Source organism: Podarcis muralis, chromosome 1 (assembly GCF_964188315.1).
Source record: "Podarcis muralis chromosome 1, rPodMur119.hap1.1, whole genome shotgun sequence".
In the NCBI taxonomy this organism is placed as follows: Eukaryota; Metazoa; Chordata; class Lepidosauria; order Squamata; family Lacertidae; genus Podarcis; species Podarcis muralis.
In genome coordinates, this window is record NC_135655.1 from 82743184 (window position 1) to 82758140 (window position 14957).

The 14957-nt window shown below is 45.4% G+C and overlaps 1 protein-coding gene across 4 annotated transcripts in view; it reads left to right on the top strand.

Annotated features, from left to right (window-relative positions):
* The window catches only part of KDM2A (lysine demethylase 2A), a 59508-nt gene that overhangs the window by 16051 nt on the left and 28500 nt on the right, over positions 1–14957 (top strand). For all 4 annotated transcript variants that reach the window (XM_077933292.1, XM_077933290.1, XM_077933296.1 and 1 more), the window contains exons 4-7: positions 7656–7794; positions 9625–9703; positions 12387–12433; positions 12730–12908. In XM_077933292.1, coding sequence (XP_077789418.1) covers positions 7656–7794; positions 9625–9703; positions 12387–12433; positions 12730–12908 — 444 coding nt within the window. The remainder of the gene's footprint in view (positions 1–7655; positions 7795–9624; positions 9704–12386; positions 12434–12729; positions 12909–14957) is intronic.

Genomic DNA, 14957 nt, shown 5'->3' on the forward strand with positions numbered 1-14957 from the left:
GTGTGGGTAATGGTTCTAATAACCCTGCCGGCGCCCGTCTTTCCCCTTTGGCTCGCTGACATTGGTCACACCCTCTTACATACTCCCTTACATCTTCCCTCACCTTGGGCCACCAGAATTCCCTGGTAACCAACCACATGGTCTTGTGTTGCCCAAAATGTCCCGCCGTGGGGCTATCGTGCAACTGCTTGAGTACTCTCCCCCTCAATTCACCTTCGGGTATATACAGTGCCCCTTTGTAATACAATGCCCCATTTCTTTCCTCAAAACCTTCGGGGCTCTCGCCCTCCCCCCTGAGTCCTCTGAGCTTATCCTGGGCATATTCATCATTTTCCGTTTCCTCTACCAGTTCTCGTTGCCCCACCAGCGCCGCCCCACACACCCAGCGGTCCTCAGGGATGACATGTCTCTCTTCAATCGCCCCCTCCCCCTCCCAATACTCTGGTTTGCGGGAGAGAGCGTCCGCCCTGACGTTTTCTGGACCTGGCACATAACAAATTTCAAAGTTGAATTTAGAGAATTCCTGTGCCCATCTCACTTGTCGTTGGTTGAGCACTCGAGCTGTTCTCCAATACTCTAAATTCTTGTGGTCGGTGCACACTTGCACCTTGTGTTGTGCCCCAATTAATAAATGTCTCCACCTCCGGAACGCTTCGTGAATGGCCAGTAGTTCCCTGTCATACACCGTGTAGTTCCTCTCGGATTTATTCAGCTTCCGCGAGAAGAAGGCACACGGTCGCCACTCTGACATACTCCTCCCCGGTTGAAGAAGTACCGCCCCTACCGCCCGGTCGGACGCATCGGTTTCCACTCTCATGGGTTTTCGTAAATCCACATGCAGAAGTTGTTCTTCCGAGGCGAAAGCCCTTTTCAGTTCTTCAAATGCTCGCTCCGCCTCCGCCGTCCAAACAAATTTCTTCTTGCTGCTGAGGCAGTCGGTGATGGGCGCCGTCAAGTGGGCAAAGTTCTTGATGAACTTCCGATAAAAGTTCCCAAACCCCAAGAATCTTTGCACATCCTTCTTGGTCTTCGGTGTCTTCCATTCCAGTACCGCTTGGACCTTGCCTGGATCCATGGCCAATCCCTTGTCTGACAAGCGGTACCCCAGGAATTCCACCTCCTTGGTATGAAACTGGCACTTCTCCAGTTTCACCCACAGCTGGTTGGCTTGCAGCCTGCCCAACACTTCTCGAACGTCCCTCACATGCTGCTCCTCATCCTCCGAATACACCAACACGTCGTCTAAAAAGGCCACACAGTTCTTGTAGAGCAAAGGCCCCAGAACGTGGTTAATAAACGCTTGAAAGCACGCGGAGCCTCCTTGTAGACCGAAGGGCATAACGAGGTATTCAAAGGCTCCCAAAGGGGTGAACATGGTGGTCTTCCATTCATCTCCCTTCCTTATGCGTATCAGATTGTACGCCCCCCGCAGGTCCAGCTTTGTAAAAATCTTTCCCTTCCTTACCCTGGTCAAAATGTCATCAATTCGGGGCATAGGGAAAGCCAGGGGTTCCGACACTGCATTCAAGGCCCTGAAGTCACACACAAGTCTCGGCTTATCTGTGTTTTTTTTGTCCACAAAAAACACTGGGCTGCCCCCCACCGCTCGGGACTCTCTGATGAAACCTCGCTTCAGGTTTTTGTCAATGAACTCCCTCAGCTCCTGCATCTCCCTGTCGGACATGGCGTACAGCTTGCCCACTGGGAGTTGGGCCCCAGGGAGTAGGTTGATTTGACAGTCAAAGGGTCTATGCGGCGGCAGTTTGTCTGCTTCCCTTTCGCTGAATACGTTGCTCAGATCTGCGTATTGCGGGGGCACCTTCCCTCTGCCCATTACTTCCATCCCGGCTAGGGTGACTCTGTCTCCGCCCTGAACCTTCCCCTGCTTGCAGTGTTCTAGGCAATGCGCTGACCCAAAGGAGACCACCCTCTGATGCCAGCCCACTAGCGGATCGTGTAGCGCCAGCCAGCTCATCCCCAAAATGATGGGAGCTCCTCCCAAGGTGGCCACATTAAACGCTATCCGTTCGGTGTGCCTTGCCACCCTCATTATCATCGGGACAGTCTGTTGGCTAACTTCTCCTCCCAACAGCTCTCTGCCATCAATCGTGGTCACCTGCAAGGGATTACTTAAAGGGATGGTCTGTATCTGGTGCTCAGCTGCAAACTCCTTACTCATAAAATTACAGGAGCTGCCTGAATCCAAAAGCGCCTTGACCTGTAGGGGGTGTCCATTTGGCAGCTCTAGTGACACTTCTATCACTAAAGCAGGTCTGGGTGGTTCTGGCGTGGGCACTTTCACTGCTCTTTGGCCTGGCTGCTGTGCCCCGACGGTGGCAGCCAGGCGTTGGCTTTTACTTGCTCCTTGTTTTCCTCCTCCCTTTCCCCCACAGCTCCTGCCATCCCTTGCCATTCCTTTCTTTGTGGGCAGACTCTGGCAAAGTGCCCTGGCTGTTGGCAGAGATAACATTTCTTGGCGCTCTTTCCCTCCTTCTTCCGCCCTTCACTGGGATTTGAAACTGCGCGCGCCCGCGCTGTTCCAACTTCCATCGGCTCTGCCGGCGGGAAAGGTGGCTCTGGAATGTCCGGAATGCGCAGTTCCCTCCAACGTTCTCCTTTCCCTTCCCGCCTTTCCAAAGCTCTCGCTTCCTGGCGCGCTCCTATGGCCAGCGCGGATTTGGTCAGCTGATCCATAGACTCCGCCCTTGGCCCCCGGGAAAGTTCATCTTTAACGGCCGAAGAAAGCCCCTCTTCAAAAAGCATTTGGATGGGTTCCGCCGATAGGTCCCACCCCAATTTATGAATCAGCATAGTAAACTCAGTCCAGTACTCACGGACAGATCTGCTCCCCTGTTTGCAAGCCATTAACTGCCTTCGTACCACCCCCTGCTCAATGTCACTGGAAAACATCAGGTCCATGGCACGAAAAAACTTCCTCGTGTCCTTTAGTATCTCATTATTCACTGCCATCAGGGGTCGAACCCAATCCTTCGCCCCCCCTTCGAGATGGCCAATTACAAAAGCCACTCGCGATTCCTCGTCGGGGAAGTCATCATACTGCAGGTTGAGAGCGTATTGCATCTCAGTTCTAAAGGCATGATAGTTTCTGGGATCTCCCCCGAATTTCTGCACCAATCCTGGCACCTTTCTGGCTATCGGGGTGGTTTTCTCCTTTCCCTTTTCTGCATCCTGAGCCCTCCTCTCCTCAAGCCTCGCCGTTTGCATGGCCAGCTGGATCTCCAACGCCCTGTACCTTTCTTCCAGGCTTGGACCTCCTCCAGCTGCTCCTGCTCCTCCGGTTCCGGCTGGGTCGCTCATGATGCCGCTGCTTGCACAAGCTGGCTTTCAGGGACTTTCGGATTGCTGTGGTGGGATGATGAGCTGCTTGTGCGTAAAATGCAAGTCCCTCAGAGTTTGATCAGGTTTTCAAACCTCTGCCTGTGACGGAGCCCCTCCGGCATGGCTGCGTCAATCGCTAGTAGAATCCGAAAGTGGTTGCTTTCGGAAACGTTTCCAACATAAAAGCTCTTTCACGGAAACACGTCTTCTGGACTCTCTGCGTGACAGTTTCCGGCGAGGCGTGGGTGTCCCTATAGGAGGTCCTGAGACCTCTCCACTGTTTTCGCTGGAAACGTCTCTGAGCCACCCCTCCGACTCACTTTCCCTGGAAGTTCCTGCTCGCCCCCTACTGGTTCCCTCTTCAGCTGCTCCGTCTCTTTCAACCTGAGGGAGCCTTTGCACCTCCTGTCCTTCCGATGGCAGTTCCCTGACAATATCCTTTGCCTCATTTAGTATGGAGAATCCATAAATAGGATAAACTTGAAATTAAGCGTGTAGTGTAGTTTGTCAGCTTTTTGCGATGGGCGATGCTCTTAATAGCAGAAAACTACATCTCAATGCCACAATAAGCTAAGCTGATGCTATCAGTGACAGTGTGCAACACAGGAGACAGGCGATACTGGGACCTGTAGTCTCTTTTTAAAATTAAACTGTTAATATTTCTACAGTTCACAAGTCAGTTTTTAAATGGCCATGTCATTTCCTGCGTAGCTTCTAAGCAAGGGAGTGACTGCTTATTTGGCTTTGTAACTTGTTTTGTTTTTTTGTTTCCACATTGTTTGTTTTGTTAAAATTACTGCATGTATGTGAAACCAGTAAATGTCTGACTATGCAAAACAGAATATAACAATTTGCAAAAGATCTTTTGCATCCAATCTTGTATTTAGTGGATTTTTTGGAGCAATTTTTTTTCTGGCTGAATAATAGTCATTCACCACAGTGACTTGCAGAGACGTGAAGCTGGATGGGCTGGTCAGCTTTGAGTTGCTAACCTTCCATTTCCAGCTCTTTCAAAATAGCCTAGCAAGTTTATAATTGAACTGATGATGCAACAGAGGAGTTAGTCAGTTTTCCCCTGCAGGAGAAATTTAGCTCAGCAGTATACTAGATAGACACAGCTAATTCTGTCAAAATAGAATGAGCTGACCAATTCTTTTCTGGGCCAGAATTGCTAAATACCTCAGTACCTGGTTCATCTTCAGATATGTCTGTGTGAGTGTTTGAAACTCCCATTGTTCTAGGTGCATTTTGCGACAGGGAATCATTAATGGTGAACAGCTTCTGAGCTCCGGGTGCAGTACTGTGCCCAAGATTTCAGATTAAAACTGCAGAGTGGAAGGAAAGGAGGACCCTTTTCTGCCTCCTCACGTCTAGCTACTCTCTGAAGACTGGAGAAGAAACCCTCTTAAGAATATTATGGGGGGTGGGTAGGGGAAGGACTAGACCATGTGAAAAATGAACATAATATTTTAGCTGCAGTTCATTCATTTTCAGCTTGTATTCTTGTTATAAAAAGGCACACCTAGACATTCCATTGTTGCACCCATAACCTAGTTTTAAGGTGCCATTTAGCTCCTAGCTTTCATATATCTGTTTCTAGCACTGGTCTGTGTAGATTTTCAAACTGGAATGACTTCCCCATCCTGTAAGAAAGTGGGGGGGGGGGGCTTACATGTATCCCACTCATGTGTGACTGTGCTTACACAGGTCATAAATAAATAAATAGACCTGCCCTTGCTCGGGACTACTGCCCGGAAGTCACTTGGGGCTGCCGCCCAAATGAGGGAAGGCAGCCTTTAAGCGACCAGCAGTGTGGGGTGAGAGATGCCTTCTCTCCACCTCTGCCGCTCCACCACGTGTCTGCACCCCCATCTAGACCATCACAGCTACTTTTGCTTTTTATGCACAGAAGTAGCTTCACCCTCTTTATCTCTTGCCATGTGAAATTACTAATCCTGGTTTTATCTGGAAAACGTCCAAAAACTTAGTAAAACTTGCATTTCAAGGTGTATATCATGAGAACCAGTGACGGGTAAGTATTAGTTTTGGACTATGCCCATTGTCCTAGGAGATCAGGGTTTGAATCCCTACTTAACCATGAATCTCATTGAGTGATCTACCGCCAGTCACTGTCCCTCAGCCTAACCTATCAAAGAGTTGTGATGATAAAATGGGGAGAACCATGTACACCACCTTGAACTGCTTGGAGGGAAAGGTGGTATATAATAAATATAATAAATAAAATTTGTGTGTGGTAATATTAGAAACATGATTTAACAAACTGATAAATCCTGCAGGAGACACATAAATTCATATTTAAATAGATCCATGCTCATTTAAACACAAGTGTGCAAATAACCAGTTGCCCAGGATGGCTACATTTTTCCATTAATTTGGACTTTAGAATCCAAGGAATATTAGCCTTTTGGTTAATATATAATATGTTGAGCTTTTATAGTTTCAGGGGAAACTAGGTAACTGCAATGTGAAATACAGTGGTACCTTGAGTTACAAACGCTTCAGGTTACAAACTCCGCTAACCAGTGGCGTAGCGTGGGGGGTGCAGGGAGGGCCGGCTGCACCGGGCGCAACATCTGGGGTTAGGGCAAATCCACAGGTTAGGGGGTGCAAATCCACGGGTTAGGGGGCGCAAATTACTTGCCTTGCCCCGGGTGCTGACAACCCACGCTACGCCACTGCCGCTAACCTGGAAGAGTTACCTTGAGTTGAGAACTTTGCCCCAGGATGAGAACGGAAATTGTGTGCCAGCGGCAGCAAGAGGCCCCATTAGCAAAAGCACGCCTCTAGTTAAGAACGGTTTCATGTTAAGAATGGACCTCTGGAACGAATTAAGTTCGTAACTAGAGGTACCACTGTACAGCCACTGTGGATAAATGTGGCCACTAGGGGGTCCAGTAGCAACATAATACCGTACTGAGCAAATCCTTTTACAGCCCAACTTGAAAAAAAGAGAGAAATAAGGAAACATACCTATATGGACAAGGCTGACATAGTAAAGTATCTGTCTAGCACTGCTGGAAGGAAGGTAGTGCCTAAGGCAGTGTTTCAGCAGGAGTATGGCTTAGGCTGGGTATATCAGAAAGAGGAGCTATGACTTAACTTAATTAGTCACTTGTTTTTTAATATTACAGAGTTGAGTCCAGACTGAGTATTTGCAGGAAATAAACAGCTTCAGTTGAAGTGTTTGTACCTTCACACAAATGAGGCCCTCTTCAGGAAACCCTCATCCAAAAATTGCTCAAATTATTTCTGTGTCTCAAATCTTCCTAAGACAATAGACTTGGGTGGAGAAGCTGTGGCACTCCAGATTTTGTTGGACTCAACTTCCATCAGTCCCTGCCAGCATGACCAAGGATCAGGGATAATGGGAGTTGTAATCCATCATAACCTAAAGATCCATCCCTGCAACAGACTGACTTCATCGCAAACGTAGGCATTTCCGGATTATAGTTAATTTTCGTTTTACTACATTCTCAGGTCCGAGCTTGATTTGGTACACTTAGCTAATGATGTGCTTCCAGAAATGCAGTTGGTTAATACAGGGTGAGTCCTTTAAAAGAGGCCCCATGAATACAGAGTACACATGTTCCACAGGACCTCTTTTAAAAGACTCACCCTGTACATCTTAGGGGGCCACCAGATTCTGGTACAGTGTTTGCAGAATTTAAGGGAAATAAAGAAAGAATCCAATTTCTTTGGAACTGTCAAAAATCTGTCGATATGAGCAGGAAGTATAATACCAGGATGTTACCATCTTGTGTTGCCATTAGCCCCCATCATGCTTTCCTCGAAGAGGCATTGTGTGAATAAAAGGGCTGTGCCACCTTTCCTCTGGGCCTACCCTGATGACACATGGCTTTTTTTGACCCTACCTTCTCTGTCCACACATTAGCATGGATATCTGAGGCAGGGAACACAATGTATGTAGACTTCCCATTTCAGGCCTCCACATTAATATGTAGAGAGTGGTACTGCAGAGAGCCATGCATCAGGGTGGAACTTGAGACATAGCCATTGGCTCACTCTAGTAGTGGGAAAGAACTATCATTCAACATCAATATGAAGTCACACGGAAAGAGCATTCAGATAAGTAATTGCACGTTTTTTAAAACTGATATAATTGTAAACAGGATCTCTTTGCGGAAGGTTGTATTGGTTTAATCACCTATGCTCAAGAAGAACATGCAAGCACATGTTGTGCATTTACATTGCATATCTCAGGAAACTTGCTGCCATCTAGCTGTTGGGTTCAAGACAATGGCTCCTCCAGTTCTCACCTGTCACTATTTCCACAGCGTGGTGCTATGAGACGACGTTATGAGGATGATGGCATCTCAGATGATGAAATTGAGGGGAAACGAACATTTGACCTCGAAGAGAAACTTACCACCAACAAATTTAATGCCGATTTTGTGGTCTTCATGGAAGGCAAAGGTAAGCATCATGCCAAGCTACCTTTCTAAGATTCAGATATCTGTGAGCTCTTTTTTCTATTGCAGTAATAAGCAACAAGTGTGTTTTGACTCTCTAGATGTGCTTAAGCACCATGTGTATTGGAACTCCAGCTTCCTATTTTAAAAGAACCAAATTGATATGCATCATGATTGCATAGAGTATTTGAAAATAAATTGTTCTACCTCTCACGTTTTACACTAAAGCATGGCAATATGGTGAGGTGGACTTCCCTTAGGCTTGTGTAATCTTGTTTTTAAGCAGAACTCCATGGCCTGCCCAGCATGAAGAACATTTACAAAAATGTATTTTAAGAACTTTTATTGTAGTTTCATTTCATTATTTGAAATATAAGAGTGCCTTGTGAAATAAATCACAATTTTTAGGGTTCCAGGTAGGAAACAGGAGCCACAGTCATGTCAGCCACAGGCAAAAGTCTCATTCATATATATATATATATTCAAGATTATATTGTAAAAAGATAGTGCCCTTTAAGAAACATTTATTTTATTGTGGTCACTTATTCTCACAGTAACCAGAAATATAGGTACTTCTGAAACGCACTATCCATACTAAATGGTGATCCTGATTATTATGTGATATTAATAAGGCGGCTTGGGGAAAATCTGCTAGCTATTTATCATCTAAATGAAAACTTATAGATATAGTTCGGATTCTAGGAGCAGGAAGCTGGTGGTCTCCTAGAGGTCTGTCAGTAGTATACCTTGTGATCCTTATTGACATTGTGCCCACCAGTGCAGTGTAGTGTACAGATGTTATTTTCACAAGGAACTGTGGCCAGCCAAAGGCAATGATACCATTTTTTATGCATCTTTCTGTGACGGACCCATTGTGATCCTTTCTAATATTGGGCTTAGTCATGGGACCTCTATCAGCCAGACAGCAAAATGGGGCCACCCACAGACAAGACAGTTCTGCATACAAGGTGGATTCCCCTGGGGTTGAGGAACATTTGATTCATGTGAGTGTTTTAAACTTTTTGCGTTCAGTAGGTTACCTGTGAATGGGCTGCATAGTGAATACTGCTGTTGTGAATGTAGAAGGGAAGGATGACATATAGAAGGAAAAACTTTTTAGAACTAGAAATGTCCCTTTCTGAACTCAAGAGGACTTAACTCTGGGAAAATTCATTGCACCTAATTTTGCATTTTTACTACTTGTGCATCTCCTTCGTTGTCCCTTCTTGAGGCACCTGCTGGACAATGTTGTCCTTGAAAAATAGCATCAGCTATCACTTAATGACTTGCATTACTGTGGGAAATTCTGTACGAAAATGTGTTTTTTTTTATGTTGTTTTTTTTAAAATTGGTCAGTTCCTCAGCTGTAGATAGGAGCCAAGATTTGGAATAGTTCTGAATCTGCTCCTTGGAAGTGTACCACTTTGGAATGCAGCTGATTGAAATGTCTTTAAGTGAATGAGCAAGGGAATAGAGAAGGATTGGAATACTGTTTTGCCTTTCAACCTTGAAGTAGCAATTGGCCGAAATCCTTGCATAAGACCATCTGAAAGCTAGAGTGGATAATTTGGGCGGAGAATCAACATAAAGGTTTTTGTGTCAATGTCAACCCTTTGATTAACCAGTATTATATATGTATGCATGAATCTGAATACTCATAGATGTCTGCCAAATTAAGGGTCATGTGGTTGCAAGTGAATAATCTATTGCTCTGGACAGTGTCACTAGCATCCTTTATACTTTTTCTCCCTTTTTAAAATACAGCTTTTCCCTGGTACCTTCTTGTCAGCTGCTAGCCTCTCTTAACAAACGTTGTCTTCTCTCCTCCCGACAGACTTCAATGTGGAATATATTCAGCGTGGTGGCTTAAGAGATCCATTGATCTTCAAAAATTGTGATGGACTTGGAATAAAGTGAGTATTGATGCAAAGTGTTTGCCATTAGTTAAGTTGTTCACTGATGCTAGTAAAGTAACCCTAATCAGGACTGGTGAAATGATGAGATATAATGGGACAATTGCCTCAGGCAGTGGGCACAAGGGATAGCTAATTGGCATCTCACAGGCCCCTTATTTGATTAATTATTGGCTTGGGCAGCCAGCTGTCAACCCGGCATGGCTCTTTACCACCCCTTCTGCCACATCTTCCCTGCCTTGCTCTGAGAAAGGATGAAGGTGTGAGGCCTTCTGGGTGTTGTGGCCTGACACAAGAAGAATGCCTGACACCCAGATCAGTTGGCGGCAGTGGCTGTTTTAAAATTTGGGGGGGAATGTAAAGTTGCTTGTAACTTTAAAACAAAAATCAAAACCTAAGTTTAAAACTGTCTTTCTAGATGACAACACAAACTGAGCTCAAGTAGTCTCCTGGCAATCTTGCTCAGAAGGCCTCACTGTGAAAAAGCCCCCTCCCCCCCAAAAAAAACCCCCACAGCTCTTCTTCTGAACAAGATAGGAAGGGGGTGGAGAAACTGCTGGCACTGCAAATGCAGCAGCAAAGAAAAATAAAATTTAAAAATGTATGAGAAGGCAGGGAGGAGGAAAGTGAGGGGAAGAAGCCAGCACGACCAGCACTGCAAAAAGCAGTGGGGTACCAGCCTACCTCAGAGCAGTCCCTTGTGTGCAGAGCTTGACCTCAGTATGCAGCAAATTTCCCAGAATGTGTCTCCTATATAGCTGTACAGAAGCTTCTAATTCAAATTCAGGATTCCATCCCAGCCAGTGGGTTAAATATTGAATCTCAGAAGCTGCAGTCATATTGTATCCAGTCCTGTTTGCTGGCATTTTCATCCTTGTTTAATCCCCACTACAGTAATAATCTTCTGACTGACTGAAAGATAGTGCAGCAAGGTCCTTGACTCGCAGCATGTGTAGTGAGTCTTCTGAAGTTGTACCTTCCATAAGGACCTAAGCCGGAGGTTTTCAACCTTTTTCGGTCCATGGCTCCCTTGACCAGCTACATTCTTTCTGCGGCACCCCTGTGGGGCTCAGGAACCCAGTTATGTCACCCCTTGCCTGCGGAGCTGGGAGCCTCTCACCCTCTTTCGAACACCCTCCCTTGTGGAATGTTCCCTCAGCCTTCTCTCCCGTCTCCTTGGGAGTTACAGGGGCAGCTGCTGCTGCTGCCTCTGGTCTCTGAGCTGCCTCTGGTCTCTGAGCTGCCGCCCCCACTTCCCCAAAGAGAGGTGTCTCCTCACACTGCCCCACAGGGGCCTGGCCAGCCCCAGAGGCCCCATTTGCCAGAGGAGCTTGTAGCCAGGGCTGCTGCAACAAACAGCTATGCAAGCTTTTGAGAGGCAGACGCAAGGAGGGAAGGAAAGAGGGACAGAGGCCAGTGTTGCCCACTGACTATCATTCAAGGTACCCCAGGGTGCCACAGCACACTGGTTGAAAACCATTGACTTAAGCTGTGGGCCCAAAATGTTCCCTCTTGCTGCTTTAATCATGGGACAGAATACAGCCATGCTTTGTTCTGCTTTCAAAGAACATTCATTCATTCATTAGATTTATATCCTACTTCTCAACTAGAGTCCTCAAAGTGGCCAACAGCATTTCTAAAACACAACAGATACCAAGAACCACAAGCACCTTCCTTGCTTCATTTTCCTCCCAAGATAATCTGGCACAAGTAATTGGTACAAACATGCCAGCCTGCCTTGCACTGATGCTACATGGCTGCAGCAATTTTCCATCTGCAAAGGTGTTTTTTAATTACATATATACACACTGCTGTCCAATATAAAATATTACTGCTACTTACTACAGCGGCTAACTACAAGGAGTTAAAACAATAAAATGCACACAATAGTGTGGGGAAAGTCCAGATAAAATACTGAGTAAAGATGGCAGAAAAGCCTGGGGAAAATAAAAAGTTCTGGTGTCTGAACAACAGCAAAATACGCACCAGGCAAACCTACTTGGTGATAATTCCACAGCTTGGGTGCCACAACTGAGAAGGTCCTCTCAGATACCACTTGCCTTGCCTCTCTTTAGGAGAGCCAGACAGCAGTTCTGGGGCAGGTTTTGTGAAGGTATGTGTATCTAGGGAACTAACCCATGTGGGGCTTTAAAGGTATGTTCTAGTACTCTAAATTCTGCTTGGAAATGGACCAATAACCAGCAAAGATGTTTAATTACCTGTGAGAGATGTTCCCAGCCAGAGGTCCAGCCCTTGTGTAGTGCGTTCCAGTAGTCTAATCTGTAGGTTGCTAGCCAGTGGACAGATTGAGGACAGGCTATCAGGGAGGGGCTGCAGCTGGCACATTTTTTTCAGTTTAGAGCAGTACCGAAACAGATGCACCTATAGTTGGAGAAAAGAAGCCCTAGAACTGGCTAAGACCATGTTAGGCAGTAAGTATAGCGCTCTCTCCCATCTGTCTTCTTGAGAATTATTGCCCTTTAGAAAGTGAGCCACACTTGCAGTGACAGCAAACGAAGATGGGGGCACAGGATTTGTATGTTTCCACATTTACTCTTTGAAGGCTGAAGCAAACCTATGAAGTTTTTATAGTTCGTGTCTGAAGTGCCCAGGATAAAATTGCATGGTGAAGGGCTATTGGGTGATTATTGCATTAATTTTATTTTATTTTTTCATTTTACAGGATGCCAGATCCAGACTTCAGTGTGAATGATGTACGACTCTACGTAGGTAATTATGCACTCCTGTTTTTTATAGCTCAGAGTATCAGCGGTGTGTAACATATGAACAATCTGAAATCTGACATGGAATTTGGTTTTCGTTACACATTTTTTTTTTTATTAAAAAAAACCTGACTTTGTGGGGAAATAGCTGAAACTTCTTCAAAATCAGGGGGCTTTGAGTGGATAACCTATACCCTGTCCTCCCATACATTCTTTAATCTTTTTTCTATACTCTGGTGTCCCTCCCACCTTTCCTACTACAATTTCTAGCCAAAGTAGCCACATATTTCTGTGTCCTGATAGGGAGTCGAAGGATGGTGGACGTCATGGATGTAAACACACAAAGGGATATTGAGATGACCATGGCACAGTGGGCACGCTATTATGAAACTCGAGAGGAGGAGCGAGAGAAGCTGTATAATGTCATCAGCCTGGAATTCAGCCACACACGGCTCGAGAACCTGGTGCAGAGGCCAAATACAGTAAGCAGAGACCCTTGCCCTGCCAACATCACCCTGCTTTTTCCATTTCATTTGAATAGCTATGGGGCTTCATAAGTTTTAATTTGAATTGTTTGAAGAAGGGAATTATTTCACATCCATTTGGGTAAATTCCAGTCAGCTGATTGATGCCAATTAGTTTTTACAGATACCTTCTGGTTCCTAACTAAATGTACTTGTAACACTACACTTCAAATACTCATAATCATATAGGGTGACTTAGATTCTCATATTTACCAATAGCCATCAATGTAAGAGAGGAATCCAAGATGTAACACATACTTTCAATAAAATCATTAGTGCTAATGAGAAATAAAGACGCTGTTTACAGTGGTGAGTGAAGTTAAGTTTGTGTAGTGTGAATCATCTATGTGGCAACGTAAGTTAACTTTTAAGGATGATACTTTCTAGTAGTGTGAATTTTGTGAGAAGAATTCAAGTAGTGCTGGCTAATTTCTAGCCAAGCCTTAATTACTTGAATCTTGTCCCTTCATTAGCTCAGTAGCAAAGTTCTGTATACATTGGCTAGTGTAGTTCTGCGTAGTCATTTTGAACATTTTAAAGCTGCATGCTGTCAGTGCACAGGTTCTTGCAAGGGCTTACACATTTAAATACAAATTAGTGTTTAGCAGTATCTCAGCTAGCTGCCCTAATTGAGTATAAATGTTGCAGGTTTTGTGATGTGAAGAAGGGAGAGCAAACCAATCTCCTTGAGTAAGTCATAGTTATGCAGTTAGCAAATGTGAGGGAAATGGCTTATTATTTTTAGAATGGTATGGATTCTTACAAACATGTAAACATTAAGGGCAGCTGGAGCAGAACTTTTCATTCCTGAATAATTTCTTAGATGCAAGGCCATTCACCATGATTCCATCTTCTAGTCATGGTTGTAGTCTAGACTTTGTAATAAACTTCCATAGGAAAGTTATTGCTGATGGCAGTTGCAACTTGGGTGACATAGAATACACTGCTTGTAATGAAACATTGGATAGACATCGTACACAAGTGGAAATAAATCTGCAGAAGCCGTTTTACAAAATGGCCACAAGCCATGCTCTTGCAGCACCACTCCATCATGCAAAGATGCATTTACCACACCTATGACCCATTCAGTCACCCCAACTCAGCTAGCTTTAATAAGCCAAGATGGACAAGGAGCTAATAAGCATGTGGTCAGCACATCACTGCAAGTATCCTGTCCACATTCTCTGACTGCATTTACTAGACCTGATACCAAAAGACTGGGCTGGACATTACATTGGACATCTCAGTAGGCATCTAAATTGCTACGTAGTCGAGTGACTTTATCCTCAAAGTGTGCAGCCATCCAGTTATAGCTAGACACCATGTACCCCAGAGGTGTACTCTCTGTTCAGAAGTAAGTAGCCTCCAGACCACATGGAACAACTCTGCCGGACAGTTCCTCAACGATGCAATGGAGGCAGTGGAGTAGGATGTCTTTGCTGCCCTCACTGCCTCATGGTAGACCAGTTAGGAGCCCGAACACATGGAGCCCAAACCACATGGTAAACCAGTTAGGAGCCCAAACCAGTTAGGAGGCCACCAAAGCGAGATTTATTTCACTTACGCTCCAGTCCTTGCCCAGTCCATTTCATCATCCACAGCTCCTTAGTATATCAAGGAGCAAAACAGACTCCACAGCACCAGAGTAATTGTGTCAATGGCTGCACGAGTCTCAGTTTCCTAGTGAAACTAGGACATAAACAGGATCACGCGCTTTATCCACTGGAAAACCTGCAAAGCAGTGAGGAATTCAACAGATTCCATTCATATCGGGGAGCAGACTACCCTAACTGGTCCCCCACCCTTGCAGGGGAGAATCATTGCTGCAAGTCCAAATCTCACCAGGAAGTGGTCTGAGAATGACATGCCCCACCCCCTTTTCCAGACTACCCCGTTCAGCATGAAGCAAAGACTAAATCAAGGGTATGTCCTTCTCTGTACATTGCACCGATGATCATTTGAGACAGGCCCATGGTTGCCATGAAGGCCATGCACTCCCAAGCAAGA